The sequence below is a fragment of the Lampetra fluviatilis genome, chromosome 47 (assembly GCF_964198595.1).
Source record: "Lampetra fluviatilis chromosome 47, kcLamFluv1.1, whole genome shotgun sequence".
Taxonomy (NCBI): domain Eukaryota; kingdom Metazoa; phylum Chordata; class Hyperoartia; order Petromyzontiformes; family Petromyzontidae; genus Lampetra; species Lampetra fluviatilis.
The window spans coordinates 6,192,905-6,214,389 of record NC_136321.1 but is presented as its reverse complement, the minus strand read 5'-3'; the positions used below and the strand labels follow the sequence as shown (position 1 = coordinate 6,214,389).

The 21,485-nt window shown below is 44.2% G+C and overlaps 2 protein-coding genes across 3 annotated transcripts in view; one reads left to right on the top strand and one right to left on the bottom strand.

Moving 5' to 3' along the window:
* The window catches only part of ARL13B (ARF like GTPase 13B), a 48,138-nt gene that overhangs the window by 24,070 nt on the left and 2,583 nt on the right, over positions 1-21,485 (bottom strand). For both annotated transcript variants that reach the window (XM_078877295.1, XM_078877296.1), the window contains exons 3-4: positions 19,220-19,290; positions 17,674-17,923 (exon numbers count right to left, since the gene is read on the bottom strand). In XM_078877295.1, the coding sequence (XP_078733421.1) occupies positions 17,674-17,923; positions 19,220-19,290 (321 nt within the window). The remainder of the gene's footprint in view (positions 1-17,673; positions 17,924-19,219; positions 19,291-21,485) is intronic.
* On the top strand, positions 52-14,170 carry STX11 (syntaxin 11). The gene is made up of 5 exons (XM_078877187.1): positions 52-335; positions 7,419-7,613; positions 9,409-9,693; positions 11,964-12,233; positions 13,347-14,170. The coding sequence occupies exons 2-5, from the start codon at positions 7,476-7,478 to the stop codon at positions 13,521-13,523; spliced, it is 870 nt and encodes a 289-aa protein (XP_078733313.1). The 5' UTR covers positions 52-335; positions 7,419-7,475; the 3' UTR covers positions 13,524-14,170.

Sequence of the window (21,485 nt, the reverse complement as noted above, 5' to 3'; positions counted from 1 at the left end):
TCTTACGAAAAGAAGAGCATCGCTACTCATCAGCACCAGCTCTGAAAACATCGCTGCGTGTGCGGCCAGAGCTGGGAGATTTTTTTGTGGGGTGCTGCTACTGTTGCTGCTGCTGGAGACGACGGGACGCCATGTATCGGCCGTGAAGCTCGAGTTTGCGTTGAGAAAGAGGAACGCGATTTCTATTCTGCCGCTTCTCTTTCGTCGCCTTCAGTCACAACTGCGGGGAACTTTGAACCCAACGTGTTTGAAACCTACAGCAGCAGCTTCCCACCGTTCCAACTGTTCACATCAATGTTACTTCTCAAGACACGCCTGTGTATAGATTTCCCTTGGTGAGTTTTAATTTATTTCGTATTCTATTACGTACGGTAGTTCTAACTGGTTATGTGTTTTTTTCCGGTTTGCTTGATCTCTTGTTTGTAAAACACAGTAACATGTCCGTTCCCACTTCACTTTAATATTTACACAACATAGAACGTTCACTCGGGCACATGCCATCCCGAGATAGAGCTACAAGTACTGCCACAGGTCTGTGGAGTGTGATACTTTCATGTGATCTCTGTGTTAAAGGCTGGACTCTTAATCTTAGGAGCAAGCCTGAAGTGTCACAAGTCGTTGCAAAAAAACCCACACTTGTTTGTATTTACAAATAGGTAGTTCCACAATGTCGCCCACTTTAAAAGCATGGGTAATCATTCGTATGATCACGAAGTTTATTTTCACTTGAGCTTTGTATGTTACTCAATTTAAGACTGTAAGATGAAACATGTCCACTTTTCTTGATAAGGGAGAAGTGCTCATAAAATGCCACGGTGTCAGACAGATTCCAACAAACTGATTTCTATGCTATGAAGGACCATTGCCTGAAATATCGCTGATTATATTTTGATTTTAAAGCCACAGTGCTATTGACAAACGTGTTTAGTGTTTAAATCAAAAATATACGTATTTCCACATGCCGGGAAGATGACGAAATGTAGTTTGTGCACGTGTCAAACTATTAACGTACTCCAAGGCCGTAATTATAATATATATTGGGGGGACACATCCCCCCAATATTCTAATGTCCTCAAAATGTCCCCCCAATATATTGCGATAAAAAATTATTGCTATGCTATGTAAATAAAAATAACAATTTGCTAAACCTTGGCCACAATATCTGGACTTGTCTTCATATAAATCAATGCATAGATTTCTGCTTATATGATTTAGGTTATGGTCGTACTTTATCAATCCCGAATCTCTGCCATTACATACACTGAAACAATGGTAAAAAAAAGTAAAAACAGAGCAATGTAATACAATACACTATTCGACATTATTGTAAACAATTAATAAAAAAGTCCATCCTATGTGTTAATGCATTTTTTTTATATTTTAGGCAGGAAATTAGTTTTCAAATGTAGATATTTTTCTGGGTTGGGACCCCCAGACACCCTGGAAGATTTGGTCCCCCCCAATGTTGACTCCATGGCTACGGCCTTGACATACTCTGTTATTAAGTCATTCTATGACATCGATAGATAACCTTTAAAATGATACCACTAGTGCAGGATTGATTTTTTTAATTTTGACTTTGGTTGCCTAATTTGTGTGAATGCAAGATTCACTCAACTTGAGTGAGCTTATTGTTAGTAATCGTTCTCAGAATAACGAGTAACTATGTATTAAAAATATAACTTAACTGTAAATGTAAACACTTAGCCGGGCGTATGATGTAACACAACATGAGTCATATGTTTGAATAGTGGGCATCACATATTTCCTTGATTTAATGAGAAACTCGTTTATCGGAGCTATCTTTGTCTGCCTTTACAATCACTTATTTTTTGTTTAAATTTTCAATACACCATTTTCACAAGTTAAATTCTAGTCGTTTTTTTTAAAAATAAACGGTTGCCCAACAGAAATCAAGCCGCGTACAGTTGCAAAATAAGTGTGGCTACATTTGTAACTATCTGCTACGGCTCACAAAGTTTCCTCCTCCCGTATTTCCCCATCGATATTTCCTTCCCACCCCCCCGTTTCACCCACCAAAGCATTTCTGCTGAGCGTGTGGTCAAACGTCGTCTCGTGCGCTGCCGAGATGGAACAGAGGAGCCATGTTTTTCCCCGAACAGTTTCCCCACCTTCGTTACGGCAAAATAAAATAGGAACGAAATGGCAGGATTCGTTCTTTCTTTTTAAACACATTCCCGGCGGACAAACTCCATTAACAAAAATGCAGAACGATAACGCATCGGGGTCTGGGGGGGGGCAGCAGCGATCGATGACGCAAAGACGCGCATGATCGAAGCTGGAAAGAACGGCACCGGGTTTAATTTAAAACTGCAAAGAGCATGGCAGCATCGCGTGCATAGAGGGCAAAGACTGATAGCTTTCGCAGAAATTCGCCATGCATGCCTGGTGGCTGTGTCTCGCATAGAACTACCTGAGAATCACAGGCCGACTCATTGCCCTACACCCGGGGAGTTTAAAATGAGCCCAGAGCAATACCAATTTCTATTTCGGCCCTCCGATGCAGCAATGTGGAAATTGGGTTGTATTTTACCCTTGGACTCGACTGGTCTGCAACAAAATAATTACCTTTGCCTGTCAGCCGCATTGCAGGAGCTCGGCCTTCACCCGTACCTTTGGTGTAAGCCATTTGCAGAAAGGATTAAAGTAAAAAAAGAACAGCGGGGTTATTTCCTAGGGTATAAATCAACTCTAAATTAAATTCACACGCATCTTTCAAAATCAATAATGACCCAGAAACTATAAGGCCAGTGTGCCTATCGCATTACCAAGTGTTAGAAGAAATACGTTTTTCAAGCTGCTTTAGAAGCCATCTGTGTTAGGCAATGCACCAATTGCTTTCTTCGAGCACAATGAAATGATTACAGTGGACAAGCCTAACTGAATGTCACGTAGCTGGGCAAGTATCGTGGCTGCTATGTTAAAGCTCGCCATATCCATTTTAAGACCATATTAAATTCAACAAAGATGTCCCGTGTAACTTTACAAGTTTGTGGGGGTATGGGAGCACCTATTAAGGGTGGAATCGCACACTGAGGCGTTGTGGGGCCAGTGATGATGTTTACACTCTGCACCAGGTTACCATTCAAGGTTTAGTCAACCTAGGGCAAGTCTATGAAAAGGTCAAAAAGTAGTTGCCACTCGAAGTGACATCTATCGCAGGTTGACTGACGGGATTGTAGCGCAGTTTGCTAACCGCATGGCATGGCCAAGCAACTGCTTGTTACACAGGTTTGACTGCTTGTTGCACGGGTTCACGGTTTGAGGCCAGCGGCCACCCTGGTCAATACTAGAGGTGTATTAATCATTAATAGATACCATTTGCTTCACATTAACCGTTAAAGATTATATGATGTTATAAAAAAAAAGGCCGTGTGTGCTGGCGTCATGGTCGAGATTGACCACGATTGGGTAAAAGCTACACGGTAACATTAGTCCCTACTGTGAAACTACTGCAAACTATAATCGCCTGTGAAACATTGCAGCTTCATGATATTATAGTCTTGTGCTATACTCATGGTGTGAACACCAAACATACCGTGGCTTGAACGCACAGAAAGCCGGACTACTAAATGCCATTACGTTAAGTGGCCATTAATCAAACTCAGGTGGCTGGGTTCGTAGTTCAGCGCGAACCACGACTGAAACTACTTTGGACAAAACACACGCACGCACACACTCCATGTCCACGCACTTGCACAATCATTGCCGTCATTGTGACCTCATGCCATCTGACTTCTAAAAAAAGAGGTGGAGGGGCAACAATAGTTAAACCGACTGTATAGTTGTGGGCGTTTTGCAATGCCAGTTTTCTTTCTCTCTCAAAACATATTATAGGGCTAAACTTGCTCCGTGATTTTGAAGCTATTTAAAAATCCCAAATAACAAGGCACACCTCCCTCAACCCCTGCAGTTAAACGGCACAGATGCCAGGCACCACCCCAGAGAGAAATGCTGCACAGTTTGTTCGGACACCTGACAACCGTTTGTGACATTCAGGCAGATTTACGACGAAATGTAATCCTGCAATGAACTACTGTAGCCATGCAAAGCATCCCTGGGTGGTGCTATTCAGAAATTACAGTACTCGGAACTCAATAAGCCATTGCGCAATCAGAACCAGCTCAAACGAAGCCAAAGCAAACAAATGTTTTAAAACTTCAAATAAAAAGATGTCGTTTGTGCCAGCGGCATTCTTGATATGTCTTGGAACAGAGTTGCAGAGGCAGGGAGCATGACAACTGTAAAGGTCTTCGATTCTCCTGACTTTAGACGAAATCTAGGAATGAACAGCAGTCCAGAACTTGCTGATCTCAAAGAGTGATGAGGTGCATAAGGCGTCAGCAGCTCCTGTAAATATTAAGGCACAATATTGTGAAGGTCCTCATAAGTAGCAAGCATACTTTTTGTTCCATCAATCTTAAAGACAGTGCAATTATTTGTAAATTAGAGTAATATGTGGTCACATCAGATCTCGTAAGCTAAGCAGAGTTTCACCTGGTTAGTACTTGGATGGGAGACTCCCTGGGGATAACCAGGTATTGAAGGCTTGGGTTAGGAGGTTATCCAAAGTTGGCAATACAGAAATTCATGATGAGTGTTTGATGTCATCGTATGCATGGGGGTTTCTCCGGGTACTCCGGTTTCCTCCCACATGCCAAACAATCGGCAACGCAATCGGCCAAACATTGCGATACAGGACCCTCTTGAAAAAGAGTGACTCGGTGAGGCTTTCCTGTGGAAACAAATGACATTACCATCAGCACTTGGCGTTCCCAGTTTTCTTCGTGCAAAGAGTTTACGTCTTCAAGTGTTACATCTTTCTCTTCATCTGGGAGACAGTCTAATTCCTGGGCAACATGTTTTTGTTTTGCCAGAGATCTGCATCACATTCTTTCACTTATTTTCAATGAAGGATGGCAGCAACTTGGAGAGGCCTTCATCCAGCAGCAGACTGAGACTGGCAGTTGATGAAGATATATTTTCGTGATAAGAGGCCTTAACTCTGTCCCCCATTACTCAGTCCCTCCCCCCGCCACAAAAAAGAACTGCTACTTGGCCATACCCAATGAAACTGGTGACATCTGGCAGTAGTCATACATTAATAACCACGTGGAAACAAAAGCACGAGACATGGTGACGGTGGTGCACTTCAGTTCACGTCCGCTCACTTGAACCTCAGCTGTCAGTACCTGCTGTTGAAACCAAACCACGCCGAACGAGCCTGACCCAAACTAGGTTCGGTGTGTTCAAATGTGCACAGTCACATGCCCGCTGTCTGCTGGCTAACCATGCTGGTGAAGTATCCTGTGAGCGAACATGGGTAAAAACGTACTTATGTGATTCTAGTAATTCATTTCTGAATGTGCCATCTTCTGACTACCTCGAACCTTAACAACTGATATTAATCGATGTATCGTTACATAACGACAGTGCTCCTGTATTTTTAAAAGTTTTACTCACGGAATAAATATTGTACTTACGTGGGAAATATACCTTAAGAGGAGAGCTCTGTCAATCCACCCAAAATGGGGGGGGGGGGTGCATGATAACTGAACTAATGATACAATATGATCCTAACTTTAGTGTAAACATGTGTTGCTATTATTATTAGGGCCTGTAATCTCCAGCGAAACGCTTATTTCAAGATGTGTACATATAGATAACCTGCTATGACATGGATTGCAAAATGGACAATGAAAAAGAAATTGGATCAAAAGCTGAAAACTATGCAATAAAAAAGATCCCCCGTATAACATTAGACTTTTGGAGCAAGAGCTGTTAGCGAGCAACTATGAAAGCCGAAACGGCACACGACGGGATGGGTGGCCATCACCACGCCCGACCGCCTTTGTTTCCCAAGGAGCGATGTTTTAAGACACCACACCAGGTACTAATTTTGAGGCTGAGTCGACCTTAGGGGAGGCCCAGGACTGGTTCAGATAAACGTCACTAGTGTTGGCCGCGATTCAGAATGGAACTCGGGTCCCTGGGTTCGCAACGCAGTGCACTAACCGCTACGCCACCCCTCCCGTCAAGACAGCGATAGACATGCACCTGGTTACACAGGTTTGCTGATCACCACAACAAACAAAATGTGCCAGAATAGGGCTATGATGAAAAGCACAATGCCGGTAGTTACAGTAATTCGTACACTCCACCAGATAACAAGTTTAATAAATGGCTCGGCCTAAACATCGACCGCAGTCATAAAACTAAAGGACAAAACCTGTAGTCATAACTGCAAAGCTATTTTGAGAGCTTGTACCCAGGGAACCGTGTGTTTTACAAACAGGTTGAATTTTGCTCAAGGTTCCTTAGATAGTTGCTAAGCATGAGCTAACCCCCAGCTGAAGATGTCATACGTAATTGTCCTGCAATGGATTGATCCAAGAAAGCCCAGTTGAGTCTCAAAACACTTTCAAGAGGGTCCTGCATTGGTACATTTGGCCAATACATAATAAATACTAGACGCAATTATAAAGCTATAACCCGCAATGACTATACTTGTTGTTGCTATCATCATCAGCAGCAGCTATACTCTATTCACTGCTCGATGAAGGCCTCTTCACACTGTCACCATCTCCCATGGTCTTGTGATGCAATGATCCGTCTCGCTCCTGCACACAACCTGAGCTCAGCGCTCCTTCTCTGCAGTGGACTTCCTCTCGGCATATTCTCTCCTTTGACTGCCATTCCGTTATCAGTCTCAACCGCCTGCCATAGTTCTTCTTGCGACTTGTCCTGCCCACTTACGTTAAAATATATATTTTTATTTTGTTTTCTGATCCTTATGTCCCCATGTATATCTCCCCGTGTAATTCCAGAGCATAACACCTCGTATCACTTCTTTGCATAGTTTTCAGATTTTGATCCAATTTCTTTGTCACTGTCCATATATATACACACACTGATTAAACGTTGGTATAATGTGTTAAATGAACTTTGAAAGCAAACAAATTAGAAATAATTAAATAATATTTTTCATAAATGGGGAATTTAACATGTATCAAATATAAATGAAGCAATGTGGAACTCTGGAAGGAAACATGGCCGGTGATTGTTGTAGATATGATTTGGCAAAAAAAGGTCATGCTGGGTGGGACACGTGTGCAGGATGGGAGAGGGCCAGTTGCATAGATGGGCATTAGAGAGGTCTCCATCAGTCTTGCAATCAAGGGGAAGAGCTAAGAGGAGATGGTGGGAAACAGTTGGGGTGGGTTTTGGAGGTCCCGTGTCAACTGTGCAGCAGCTGTTGGATCTGGCAGAAGGTAGAAAGCGAAGTGTGTGGCGGTGCCATCAATAGGTTTGGCCATGATGACATCTTGATCTTGAAATAATGAAGATCATGAATGAGAATTTAGAATATATTTTCCTCCCCTCCCCCCCCCAAACAGACCCCTGGACTGATCTGGGAGGCAGGGCAGGCGAGCGGCTGTGCTTAAAGCAACAGGATGAAAGACAGATTGCAAGAGCTTATTACAATATCGCACAAGACCGAAGATGAGAAATCGGTCGTGGATGACGAAGTCGACAGCAGGCAGGAATCCGTCATCTTTGAGCATGAATCCCCCATCCCAGCCCTGCACGAGGTGAGGCACTCAATACAACAGGGGTTGTGAGGTGGCTGGGTGGCCCGGATGCTCATCCTGTCACCACACCATGCCAACACTACTCGGATCTTGGGTGTGAATGAGAAAACCGCCCACGATGAATCCAGGTTCTCAAGCGTTGTGGGTCGACCGTCTCAGCCTGGGTCACAACGAGCTTTGAAGGTTACAGCCATTTCGATGATGACCGCGTAAACAAACTCTCATTTTTCGATTTAAAGCTTTCGTGACTGCAGGGATTCATCTTCTTGGTTCTTTCGGTAAAGTTACGTAGAAGGGAAATAATAAAATAATAAAAATAAAACATAATAAAATAATTCTCACGACGTTTCGGCCACAACGCAAGCAGCCGTCCTCAGGTGAAGAACAGGTCTGTCGGAAGGACAGAGCCATGGAACAGCGTCTTTCCGACAGAAACGTCGTGATAATTATTTTATTATGTTTTATTTTTATTATTTCCCTTCTACGTGACTTTACCGAAAGAACCAAGAAGATGAAACTTTCTCATCACTGTCGTTTGTACCAAATTTAGCTACTGCTCGGCAATTAACGGAAATCTAGCTTGACCACCTGATTGTGAAGTTGTACTTATTGCTCTGCATCAACATCAGCCATGCGACAGAAGGATGACGGAAAGTAATCGAGACGGAATGAATGTTGCACGCTGGTAGATGATGAAAATAAACTAAAGGAAAGTGAGCGCGTTCAATACTGGGAGAAGATACAAATATTCCAGTGAAGTTGGTCTTTGATCAGACAGTCAAGTGGCATTTCCAGTTTACAATAGTGGAATGTAGCTTTGTTCTGCCAAAAAAGCCACAGGCATGTTTTAAAAATAGGATTAAAGAGTAAATGAACATAAATCTATAGTTACGGCCAGACATTCTGCATGAGTGTTATCATAGATCCAGCCAAGTGTACTGTGGCGTGTTTAGTGTGTGACACAAAGGTAAATTTGGTGTCAACTCAGCCAAATTATCCCTCAGGGAGCTGAACGAATAAGCACCACTTTGTCAAAAGTCAATATTGGTTATTCTATGGAGAGACCGAGCTCAAACTGAAATACATTTTTATGTTTCCACAACAGGCTCAGGGCCACCATAATTGCCACCCAATGCTTGTTTGGCTGTGGACACGCTATGACTATGACGGCGCACACCATGCTGCCACCGAGCTTTTTACCAGGTCCTCTAAAACAGCAGTGGCGAACATTCAGCCCACAGGCTGGGCGAGGCTCACGACTTAATTTCATCCGGCCCATGGGCAAATGAGCCCTAGCACTTTAAAACGACCCGCAAATGATATTTACCTGTCGTTTCAAACATATAAGGCACACTAATCGGGTACTAGAGGACACTGTTTTTTGACCTGGTAAACAACACTGTTTCTAATTTCAGCATGCCCAGTCACGTGTGCGACTGCAACGGCCTCTTGCAGTGGCAGATAGTGGCCGAGGTGTGTCTGCTAATGTGTGGCCTGGCCAAATTGTATTTGAAATGCTTGCCGTGTTCTTCGGATTTTAAGACACTCTGGAAAGCAAGACACACCCCAAACTTGGGTGTCATTTTGAAAATAACAAAACATTTCTAGAGAACACGAAGTCCTGTCCTGGGAAAGCGTGAAACAAGGGTATGACATGTGAAGTTGAAAAAAACAGAGCGGCCACTGGAACAAAAAAGCGTCTTATAAACCGGAGAATTTAGTATCCGGCACTCCGTAAGGGAAGTTGTCCTGTCCTTGCTCTCGAACCTAACACCGTCCCGTCGTGCGGCTCCAGGAAACCGAGGCGATCCAAGATGAAATCGAGCGCCTCCAGTCGGACGTGCGGCGCATGGGCAAGCAGAACGCGCGCTTCCTCACCTCCATGCGGCGCCTCAGCAGCATCAAGCGCGACGCCAACGCGGTGGCGCGCGACGTGCGCCTGCGCGCCGAGCGGCTGCACAAGCGTCTGCAGCTGCTGACTGCCAGCTGCGAGCAGCTAGAGGCGCGGCAAGGGGCACAGTCGGCGGCGGCGCGCATCATCCGCGCGCACGTCAATACCCTCACCCAGCGCTTCCACCAGGCAAGCGCTGCAGGAATCTGATAAGCTTATGAAGCTCTTTTTTTCACAAGTGGTCTTGTATTTTACACTTGTCCAGTAAGTGGATGGACGCAGCAGCTAACCGTGCCGATCGTGCGCACCCCCCCCCCAACCCCGAGTCAAAAAAGGAAGCACCTCGCGTGTTCGCTCTGCGGTAGCTCGCTGGAATTCACTTGAGGATCTTGCTGATTCCGTCAAGGAGCATAAACCGTCACGCCAACTCTGGTCATCCTCGCAGCAGCCGCGGCTTTTGACTAGCCATGGAAGAAAGACGGTGGTCACCGCACCGCTCGCCCTCAGATGAGCTTCTTTGGCTGTCTGGAACGCTCTTCCTTACGATATCAGGAAGCCACTGGAGCTATGCACTTTTAAATCTAGATTGGCCAAATATAATGGACTTTTTTTATTTTGTACACAAGTAGGATACATATTTTGATTTAAAGCTTTCGTGACTGCAGGGATTCATATTCTTGGTTCTTTCGGTAAAGTCACGTAGAAGGGAAAAAATAAAACTATAATAAAATTCTCACAATGATAATTTTTTTTTCTATTTTTATTATTATATTTTTTTCCCTTCTACGTGACTTTACCGAAAGAACTAAGAATAGAATACATGTTTCAAGGGTGTATAAATGCTTATTCATCCCATCAGTTTTTTCAAACAAATTTTAATCAATGAATGTCAATTATTTGACAAAAAATAGTGAACCATAAACCCAACAGCTGTTATATCATGAACTTGGCTCAACGCAGTGGAATTCATTACATCTGAAAAGAGCTTCAAAATAGTCAAATCTTTGAAAATCTGCTTACTAGCCCTGTTCGGCATAGTAAAGGCGTTGCCAATTAAGGTGTGGCTGCCAGGTATCCCATACTTGCTAAACTTGCTGTGGCAGTCTGATCTGATCGCCCTAAAACCCTAGCGCAGTCCATTCAAAAGTGGCCTTAGCGCTGAGTACCTAAAAGGGGAAGGTGTGGTTCATGCATGACGTAAACTGAGCAAATATGTCTAAATGAAACACGTGTTTGGACACCGTGTGTTTGAAGTTGTGATGCACTACACAGAAGCCAGCCCCTCCCTAACCATGAGATCAATAAGCAGGGCTCTCCGCGTGTGAACGTCATACCCAGGGATTAATTCTAGCTGGGTCTGTCCGGGTCAGGTGACCCGGAAAATATTTCCACACCCGACAACACCGCATTCCATGTATGCCTCTCACCTATGGCTTTGGATAGCACTCGCCACACGTGCCACCTACTAAAGTCTAATGGCGACCCAAAAAATATTCGGTGAAATCTTCTTGGTTCTTTCGGTATAGTCACGTAGAAGGGAGATAATAAATCGAAATTCGGTGAAATGTTAAGCCCTTATCGTACATGAGCGGGAAGGGTAGCTCAGCGTCAGTAGCACCACCGAGATTCTGTTTCAGAATCCGGGTTTCAGACACCCATAGTTAAACCGGATTTTCAAAGTACAGCGAGAGTTGACTTTCAGCCTGGCTACACAATGTCTGTGATAAAACACGATGCTCTATTGCCTTTTTTTTTACTTAATTAGAATAATTTCAACTAAGAATAAACTTGTGGTTTGATTGACGTGAAAAAAATACACTTTGCAGCGCATATAACAGGTATATTCCTCCAGTGGATAGAGGGCCTACCGCAGCAGTAGATCTGTGGCTATTCTTTGAGCATGTTGGTGATCTAGCTGCGAGCATTTCCCAATGGAGAGTTTATTTCTTGCATGCCACAGCTGCGACTATAGTTTTCGTGCCTCCCTGTAACAGACAGGCGGACGGAGCATACGCACAGATGCCTTCACGCTTAGCTGGAGAGCGTGAATGACAATAGGAATAACTATTAACTACTGTCAATTTACTGCTAGATTAAAGTCTCCCCCCCCCACCCCCACAAATTTTCGTGATTGGTGTTGTCTGACCATAATTCACTATGCAGGTCAGTGTGGGTTGGTGACGAAGTGGGGTGGTCAGGACCAGTGTACTCTCGACTGATGTTAGCCATCATGTAATTTTTTGGGAGTACTGTAGAGACATTTGTAGACAGAGGAAAAGAGTGTGTATTGAAGGGGGAGGAATTTCACACGATAGGGCACAGCAAAGGAGAAAGAAAAAAAACCTCCCACGAGGCAAAAGTTGACTGGCGGTTTCAGCACAGCGGTGCCGCGTCCCTAATAGGAATGTAACGGCGAGAAAAATAAATAACAAAAAATGTCACGACCCCACGCCCTACAGGTGATGCTGGAATACAACGCAGCAGAAATAGCGCAGCGGGAAAACTGCAAGCGGCGCATCGCCCGGCAGCTGGAGATCCTGGGCTCGCAGCCGGCGTCGGACGCTGAACTGGAAGAACGCATCGAGCAGGGCAACTGGGAGGTGTTTGCCATGGGCATCCTTGGGGAGACGCGCTCCGCCAAGGCAGCCCTCAACGAGATCGAGCAGCGCCACCAGGAGCTACTGAAGCTGGAGCAGCGGCTGCGCGAAGTCCACGATCTCTTCTTGCAGGTGCGTGGCGCACGACCCTCTTATGGGCTCTCAGTGTGTGTGACCTCATGTGTAGGCGTCTAAAATGGGTTGCCGCGGTGGCAAGATATTAACTATGTCGCCTGGGAAACGGGAGTTCGTGGGTTCGATTCCAACCCTGACGCTGTATATTTGGAGTTTGCATGTTCTCCCTGTGGTCACGTGGAATTTTTCTAAGGGTCCTCTGGTTTTTCCCTCCCTGTTCAGAATTGACATGCGTTTAAGAGTATTTGTCCGCTATAAATATCCACGCGATAAGCCCACTTCGTTTAATTATCATTTGTGATAGCCAGGTCGCTTCTGAAAAGAAGCTTTATAGTTCAGTGGGCCTTAGCCGGTAAAATAAAAAGTAATAGTTACCTGATCGAAGTACCCATTACACAACCTCTGGCAGTGCCCAGTGTGAGCTAATACAGTTGTCCTTTGTGTGATCTCCTTTAGGTCCCGTTAAATCACTTAAAAGTGTGGCCTGTTCCTCCCGAAAGGGCCAGGTCCTCTCACGCCTCCGATTTTGTTTGTGTCTACTTCTTGCTTACTGCCAGGGCTAAGAGCGAAGGTGGATGGTAAATTATTAGCGGCATTGCTTCCAATGTTCAGGTATTCATTATTGAGTTCGGTTTAATTTGATTTGGAGTCCGGTTTAATTTGATTTGGCGTCCGCAGAAGCAATTGAATGTTGATGCATAATAATCCTAACTGTATTTTAAATGACATCAGATGAACAATGGGTAGATAAGTCAATTCATCAAGGAGTGTACATAAACAGTAATGTATGTATGTTGAACTTCTTTCACACTGTACGTAGCCAACCGTACTAATCAGATGTGCATATTATGATCTGCAAGTAGTAATTGATTAAATGTCTTGAAATAAAACAATTAAGAAATTAACTAAATAATAAATGAGCGTACAGCACTATACCTCGCAACATTCAAATACAATTGGCGTTTAGTTCCTCATTCTCCTATCCCGCTAGACCAATATTTTTGACCAGCATTTGCTTAAGCAGAAATTCCTTTACCGGTTTCGATTCGCATAGTCTCATCAACAAAGTAACTCTTAGTTGTTTCCCCCCCCATTCCCACTCACCCTTAGATGGCACTGCTGGTGGAAGAGCAGGGCGAGATGGTTAACAACATCGAGAACACGGTGACCAACACGCAGGACTACATCGCGCAGGCCAACGAGACTTTCCAGAAGGCCATCAAGTACCAGAACCGGAACCCGTTCCGGAAACTGTTGCGCTGCTGCTGTTGCTGCTGCTACAGTTAACACCTGCCCTCCTCCGCTACGTTATCTACGCTTTTAGCTGACCCCGCGGAAGACCGGATCACGCTCCCAACCTTCCACTGACATTGTCTGCTGCGAATTCTGCCTATCTCCCACGTGCTGACTTACAACCCTCCCGGCCCGGCAAAAGCTTTTTTCGACTAAGAGTTTGCCGGCTGGTTTCCACGGAATATGTTACTCCAGGTTATTCCACATGTTGAGTATTTCTTCTCTGCAAGCGTCGCCATGCACTACTTCTGGGACACTTTCAGGATTTGTTGAAGCTCAACTCCTGAAGGTGCCCCGCAGTAGTGCGGCAAAATATCAAAATAATAAAATCTCAATGCGCGGCCTAACCCAGAAGACCACTGCTTGGATTACGATTTTCTGCAGAAGTCTGCGTGCTAATTAGTATGTTTAATTGTTAACTCAGTTTTACCCCCCTGAGTGCATGTTTGTCTGAAGCAGAAACGTTCATGCTTAATTACTGCATGCATTCATCACGCACTTGTGGGAAATTGGATGCCTGCTTAGCTGCAGGGCCACATCAATCATTTCCTCTTTAGCAGTAGGCGACGACTGTCGCGCAATGCAGTTGTAGCCGTAAATGTTTTCAAGATAAAGTGTGTTTGTCGTGCAGAGGAATTATTACCAGGTCAACTTGACTGTCAACAGAAAGGACGACGTAGCTGTGCAATTCTAGGAATGTCTATGCAGTCAAACTGAATCCACATTAACGTTGAATGTTTGAAAAATCCAACATTATATATGTATATATTTTTTTTATGAAATGCTGAAAATAAAAAAATAGAAAAAAATATCAAATGCAGACTGGTTAAGCCTTACTGGAAGAATCAATCTGTCAGTGTCCATTTCACATGTATGCTTTGTGTTGTTTATTATAGCCTTATTAAAGATGTGAGGAAGATGTTGCTTGTACTATCTTTAGATGAGTTGTAATAAAGGTTTAAATCAAGAACTGCAATGTTAAATAATTCCTGTCCACTTGGATTAACTCCTTCTGAGCTCAGCTCTTCTGGCTTATCACACCAACAGCAGATGCACATTGCATTTAAACTAATTGATTCAAATAAATGTTCAGAGAGATTTACCAACTTTTAGTTAGGTCCACTGCCCGTCATATCCTGGTTCTTTAACATTGGAAAGGTTCATAATCACTTGCTTATTATCTTGGCATCACTTGCTTAAGGTTCATAATAATGTGGCATCACATGCTTAAGCAACTTGAGTGAGTGCACCAACAGTGAAGATCTCACACTGCTAAGCTTCTGATAAGGGATTTACAAATAAAGGCATGTGTTCATTGGTTTTGTTGGCGCCCAAACAGGTTGTCAGTTCTTGCCATATTTATTTTTACCATCACTGTATTTTGTACGCTTTCTTGTTATTACTGTAAGAGTTAATTTCTTTTAAAATTAATTTCTTTTAAAATTAACTGACACAACTCTTTCAACTTATACATGTAAAAACAAATGCAATACCATTCACTGGTAATCATTTTGTTCAGCCTATGCAAAATAAAATAATTCGCACGAACGAAATGGGCACAATGTTATCTTGCTTTTCTTTACACGTTTAACTAACCCCACCTCTGCATCACCACGTAAAAGTAAGCTAGCAACTTGAAGTTGCATTCTACTTTGAGAGTTTTTTCCCCCCAAAACGTTCTTTAGTGTAGAGAGCATTATCGGTGCAACCTATTCAACCTGTTTAATCCCGTGCTGCTGCTGCTCACTCTTGGCTTCAGAAAACGCACTGCACGGCACCGTTTATGCAAATTTAAATAGCAATGTGTCATTACCAGTGGGGGAATTCCATTTTCGTATCGCATTCCTTGCTGCATTTAAATATAATTGTATGTACATAGCATGCTAACAGTATATGTAACCGTATTTTTCTATTTTACGATCGTGTGAATAAAGTTGTAAAGAAGGAATCCATTCCAACTTTTGTCCCTTTTTAAGCTCAAATACTAACTTTGCACTCTCAACCCCGGCGACCTCTGTTCGTCTCCATTGGTGACAAGTGATATATTAATACTGGTAGGAACCTCCTGGTTACACCAGTCCACAAGGGATTATTGTGTCCGTCTGTCCGTCGTGCAGGGAGGGGCTGGGTGGGGAGGGTAGGGAGGGGCTGGGTGGGGAGGGTAGGGAGGGGCTGGGTGGGGAGGGGCTGGGTGGGGAGGGTGGGGCTGGGTGGGGAGGGTGGGGCTGGGTGGGGGGTGGGAGGGGCTGAATGGGGGGTTGGAGGGGTGGGGCTAGGTGGGGAGGGGCTGGTCACCCCGGGGTGCCCTTATAAAACTCAACGTTTAACCTACTCACGCCGGCTTGTGCCCACCCTCACAGTCGGGCATATTTGCGGAATACACCACGCCGCCGTTGACCCTGGCCATTGACCGAGCAACCCAACGTTCCTATCAGCTCCCTCCATGGGAATGTGTTCATTTGTGAGCCACCCTTTATCCAAACTGCACTGACCAGTGTGAAGTATGATCAAACAACCGACATGATCAGAAGATGTCGCGAGGCTTTCATCCAGCAGTGTAATGATCAATGGTTAAGATTAAATGGCAAAATATACATGCCTGGCAGGGTTCATCAAGAATTATTTTTCCAGAAGATAACATTTAATAATACCCAGTCAGACTGGCTCAGCTTGCACGCCAAGTTCATAATCACCACATTGATCTGCCTATCATTTTAACTACGGAAATATGTGTTTAAATATAATGAGAAAGTCTGATAGAAATGTGTGAGGAAATGTTCTTATCAGCCTTCACTTGCCTGCCAATCTCACAAAAACAGACTTTAGATTACTTCACGTGAAATACTGGCAGAGAATGAGATCTCTCATCAACTTCTTGGCAATGATGATGCTGCACATGCAAATAAGGTCATGAATATCCCCCCACTGACAAACACATTCCTGCGGAGGGAGCTGGTAGGAACGTTGGGTTGCTCGGTCAATGGCCAGGGTCAACGGCGGCGTGGTGTATTCCACAAATATGGCCGACTGTGAGGGCGCGCACAAGCCGGCGTGAGTAGGTTAAACGTTGAGTTTTTGAAGGGCACCATGGGGTGACCAGCCCCTCCCCACCCAGCCCCTCCCCACCCTCCCCTCTCCACCCAGCCCCACCCCTCACATTTTTGGATGCACGACGGACGGACACAATAAGCCCCTGTGCGCTGGTGTAACCAGGAGGTTCATACCAGTATTACAACGTAGATATATAATGTTCTTTCCTACAGACACAATCATTATTCGGCATGCAATGATCATCCTGCCTGTAAGTTAATGAATTGTCACAATTCAGTGTCAGAATTCAATGAGCAATTATTTTTCATCTCACTCGTACTGCCTGGATTGTGAAAATATCAGTTTGACAGCCATGTGGTGGTGACGATTATTCTTAGTAGCAGAGCGGGCAGAAAGGTGCTGCCCTTACTTTGTCCACCAGAGGGAGCTGTGTTACATTGTCTTGTGTGGGCCATTCTCCATAACTCTGCGCGAGAGTTCCGAATGTACATTTCCATCTCATGAAATGATAGCCAGCATAATCAGGAACAAAACGAAAATAATTATCGCGAGACTGAGCGATCACGGCAGCAGCTTTGGGAGGCCTGCATCCAGCAGTGGATTGACCATGGCTGATGACGACCATTACAATAAAAACTGGAACGATGAATGGAAAGGTTGAGAGAGCAAGGTAGTGGGACAGTGGCTTATCAAGCTAGCACTGAAGTACGCCACCCAAAAATGACCCTGGTGTCAATATAGGGGGGCACCACGGTGATAAGATGCTAACTATCTTGCCTGGTATGCAGGTCGTGGGGGTGATCCTGACACCTGTATATGTGGAGTTTGCTTGTTCTCCCTGTGTTCACGTGGATTTTCTCCAGGTCCTCTGGGTTTCCCTTCACATTTAGAATTAATGTGCGTTTAGAGTATTCGGCTGCTATACATTTTCACGTGATAAGCCGCTTTGTTGAGCTATCATTTGTGGCCAGGTCGCTTCTCAGAAATAACTATATAGCTTAGTGGGCCTTACCTGGTAAAATAAAAAAGATGTGTAGTTTAGTGTGACGTGGAGAGATGTGTGGTGGGTGCATGCATGCGTGCGAACACTCACACTAGCAGGGGCTTGCCGGCGACGCGCGGGTCGACCAGCACTGCCGACAGCGTCTCGTGCGCCTCCTGCAGCCGCTCGGCATCGCTTGAGTCGACTGCGAACACCACGCCGTGAGCCTCTGCCAAGTAGTTGTGCCAGATGCCCCGGATGGGCTTCCCTCCGCCCAGGTCGAACACCGTAACGTCAAAGCGGCCGAAGCGCATCTCCGCCTTGGAGAAGCCCACTGTCGGGGTGATGTCCTTGAGGTCCTCTGGATGTGAGAATTTACATGTTATGTTTTTGAATCAGGATCGGGAAAATAACAAAAGACAACATTTTTCCAAGTAACCTTTCAGATTACCCATTGATAATTAATTGGTAATTCACCACTCCCTCAATTCAAGAAATGTATCATCTCTTGTTATTACAATTTTAAAGTGCTGCTTGTTGCTGGCTGCTGGGCATTTTGAACCAGTGCTTTGCAACTGTAATAAAAAAAAAACTTTCTTTTCAAGTTCACTGAGAAGAGCCACACACATGTGTAGGTGTGTGTAAAGCCCTTTGTCAATCCACTGCTGGATGAGGGCTTCCCCACGCCATGCGGACTGTGGGGGTTATTTGAGGATGCTTCACCATTGGTGAAGGCAGGGGGCATAAATGTGGGTGTAAAAAGTTGCAATGGATTTTGATGCAGTGCCCTGTTGCCCACAACCTATTTTGCACACCGTGGATGTCCATCCAAGCAATATCCAGGCTCACAAGCTGCTTAGCTTCTGAGATCAGGTATATTCTGCGTGATTTAGTCAAATGCAACCTTTCACGTTAACCATTGGAAATTTAACCTTTGCGTTTTAAAGCTCACATTTAGCTCATACACTGTATATATACATTAACTATATTTATGAGCAAGTGAAAGCCCATGAAGACAAGTCTAATTTGCGAATGAGACATCGTAGCGATGAAAGAGAGGGAACTTTAAATGTGGAAAGAAAAAGGGGAACAATATATATAGAAAGTCCTAAATTCAAATAACAATTTCGTTATCAAACCTCTAAAACAGTGTTGATATTTTGAGCATTTCTTTTCGTGGAAAAAAAAACGTTAAAGAAGCAGTAAATTATTAATTCATAAGGCACTCAACTACCCAGCTGTGACAAGGCATGTGGATTATGACAGTTTCTAAAAACATACTGTTCAACCAAGATCCTTCAGGCCAAAACACTTCCTGCTTCTTTCCTTTGCTAAAGTTGGGAATTCCCTCCAATAACCTTGATCAATGCCAGACACGTGTTAACTCTTTATCTGTTACAATTCTAAAGGTGCTGTTTGTTGCTGGTCGCTAGAGGTTTTAGGCTTTGGGACTATGCTCAGCAACAATGTAAATAAAAACAGCGCCCTCTCGTGGACATAGTGCCCATTGTCTCTAAGCACTCTGTGTACTGTTTGTTTACTGGTCGTCAATGCCAGCAAACGCGGTACACAGCTCGCATTAAACCGACTCTCTGTTCATGAGTTGATGCTCAAATTGGAAAATGGGTAACTGTGGCTGAATGCTCTTAAATTATACCTCCTTGTAGCCCCTTGACAGCAGCGGTTTTCCCAGCATTGTCCAATCCAAGCATGACCAAGGTTACATCCCTGCACGAGAGGTTAGATACCAACAGTTTAGCACGTTTGCAGCATTAAAAAGCACAAACAAAAGCAGCTGAAGCATTATAGGTTATGCCAAGGTTGGGAACCGTCTCCTTTCATGATCACCCTTTGGCAAGGCAACACATCATTAATGCAAACACCTCAGTTACTTCTGCCACTGTTCTGTTCAAGCGTATGGCAATATTCAGGAGCTATATCCCAATGTCATGATCTGTTAACCATGAGAGGGCTTCAGCAGAGAGTTCGTGTCGTTTTTGGTACTTCTCCATTGAAGGAGTGCAGACCACATTGGTTTACTATAAGGTCTATTGTTTGGGTTGCATGGCCACAGCTGCATTGTGGCTTGTCGTTAATTTCCCATTCATGGAGATGAGCGCATCGGCCGGTTGATGTTCTGATGTGGGTGATGGTATACCAGTGTCTTCGAGGAATATCAGAGCCAAAAGGTATGATGTTTGGATCTTGAACGAGGTGTTCATTCTGGCAATATTCTCAAAGTTATGCCCTGTGCAGCAAGGGCTATGTAATCTGCATATATGAACTTGCGAGACAATGTACATGTATGATTGTTATTGGGATCAAACATCGAAATGGAATTTTTTGCACTTTTTGTACGCAGCATGGACGGGTTGTGCTTTTTCTGTAGGATTTTATTGTTAACGTAAGTGATGTTTAGATTTGTGTACAATGAATATTAGGTGTATCTTGTAATTTTATTGTTTGTTGTGGTTGAACCCAAATCAAGAGCCGAATGGCTTACAGGGTAAATCCTAATAAATGAAACTGAAAACTGAAACTGAGGTCACATATATATGTTAAATAGTTACGATGCTAGTACCAAGCCTTGAGGGAAGGGGCATTTTGATCATTCTCTTAAGGCTGTGTTTACTCGCAAAGTTTACCCTGAAGGTTCAGTTGCTAAGCAGTGTGTCGATTCGGTGTACAGTGGAATTGCATGCAGTGCTTTTGGCCATCTTCAGCAGCAGGCCATAACCCCAAATGGTGTCATAGGCAGCAGAGGTCAAAATCATTGTTCTCCCGGTTTTCTGTTGATGCTGTGGGTTGTGAAGGCATCGATCAGTTCGCAGCAACTATAAGGGAAAGTCTAGCAACTATGGCATGTCCCATCAGTCTATTGGTAAAGTACAAGAAGGATATTGGAATGTAGCTGTATAGAGAATGGCCACGACTATGGCTTGTTTTAATGTCTTTGGGGTACTGCCTGGTCTGTGCATGACGGTGAAGAAGTTTGCAAGCCACTGCTGTCTATAAAGTTCCAGATTCTTTAAGAATTCAAGTCACCAGCCATTTATATCCTGGTGCCTTACTAGATTGTCTGGCCCTGTGAGCTGCTTTCACTTCAGTGACAGCGTAAGGTCTTGTTATATTGAATGCTTGCGGTAGTTGGCCTAAGGTGATGGCGAGTCGTTTCCGGAGAGCTTGTTTCGTGAACTTGTCCATTGGTGTCTTTGAGCAGGACAACATGTTGGAAGCCGCAGTGTTCTTTGTAGTTTTTGGCGGTCTGCGCTCTGTTGGCTTTGAGGTCACCTTGGTTCTCATGGCGCTGCCACGCTTTACGACTGGAGTGATTGAAATTCAAATCTGCAGTGACATCTTCCCAATGTTTTCTTCGTGCAGAGTTCTGATGAACTCATTCAATAGTTTTATTTATGATTGCCAACATCACATGTAGCTTTTCTAATATCCCCGTCTGGATATTGTTTTTGTGGCAGACGCCAATATTTCATGAATTTATAAAAGTTTTCAGGCTTTGGCTGTAGGTTTTTCAAATGGGCTTAAGTTTATTTTTCGTAGCCGGGCCAGTTGGCCTTCCAAAAGTTCCAACACAGCTGTGGTTTGGAGGTTATGACCGGCACAAGTTATCCAGAGTGTGTCACTGCCGGTCGGTTTTGGCTCTTCAAGAAGCCATTCGAGTGACAGATGTGACTGAACATACTAACCCTAAAACACAATGCTGCCATGTAGAAAATACGTCCTTCTATTACCCAATTAGTGCAGCGAAGATGCTTGGAATGATAAATAAAATTTGTGGGCCGTTTCGAAGTAGTAGAATTCCCGTAGCCGCAGGCCTTATGAAATGAAGTTACAGACCAATTTCAAGCGTATGTTATCCGCATCATAATAAGTGGATGAGCCAATACTATATATTTAAATATCTT

Excerpts from the sequence above, each read along its gene's own strand:
- STX11 (XM_078877187.1), top strand. The coding sequence starts at position 7,476 with ATGAAAGACAGATTGCAAGAGCTTATTACAATATCGCACAAGACCGAA. Across the intron at positions 7,614-9,408 it reads CCATCCCAGCCCTGCACGAG|GAAACCGAGGCGATCCAAGA; the intron begins GTGAGGCACTCA and ends GTGCGGCTCCAG. Across the intron at positions 12,234-13,346 it reads TCCACGATCTCTTCTTGCAG|ATGGCACTGCTGGTGGAAGA; the intron begins GTGCGTGGCGCA and ends ACTCACCCTTAG.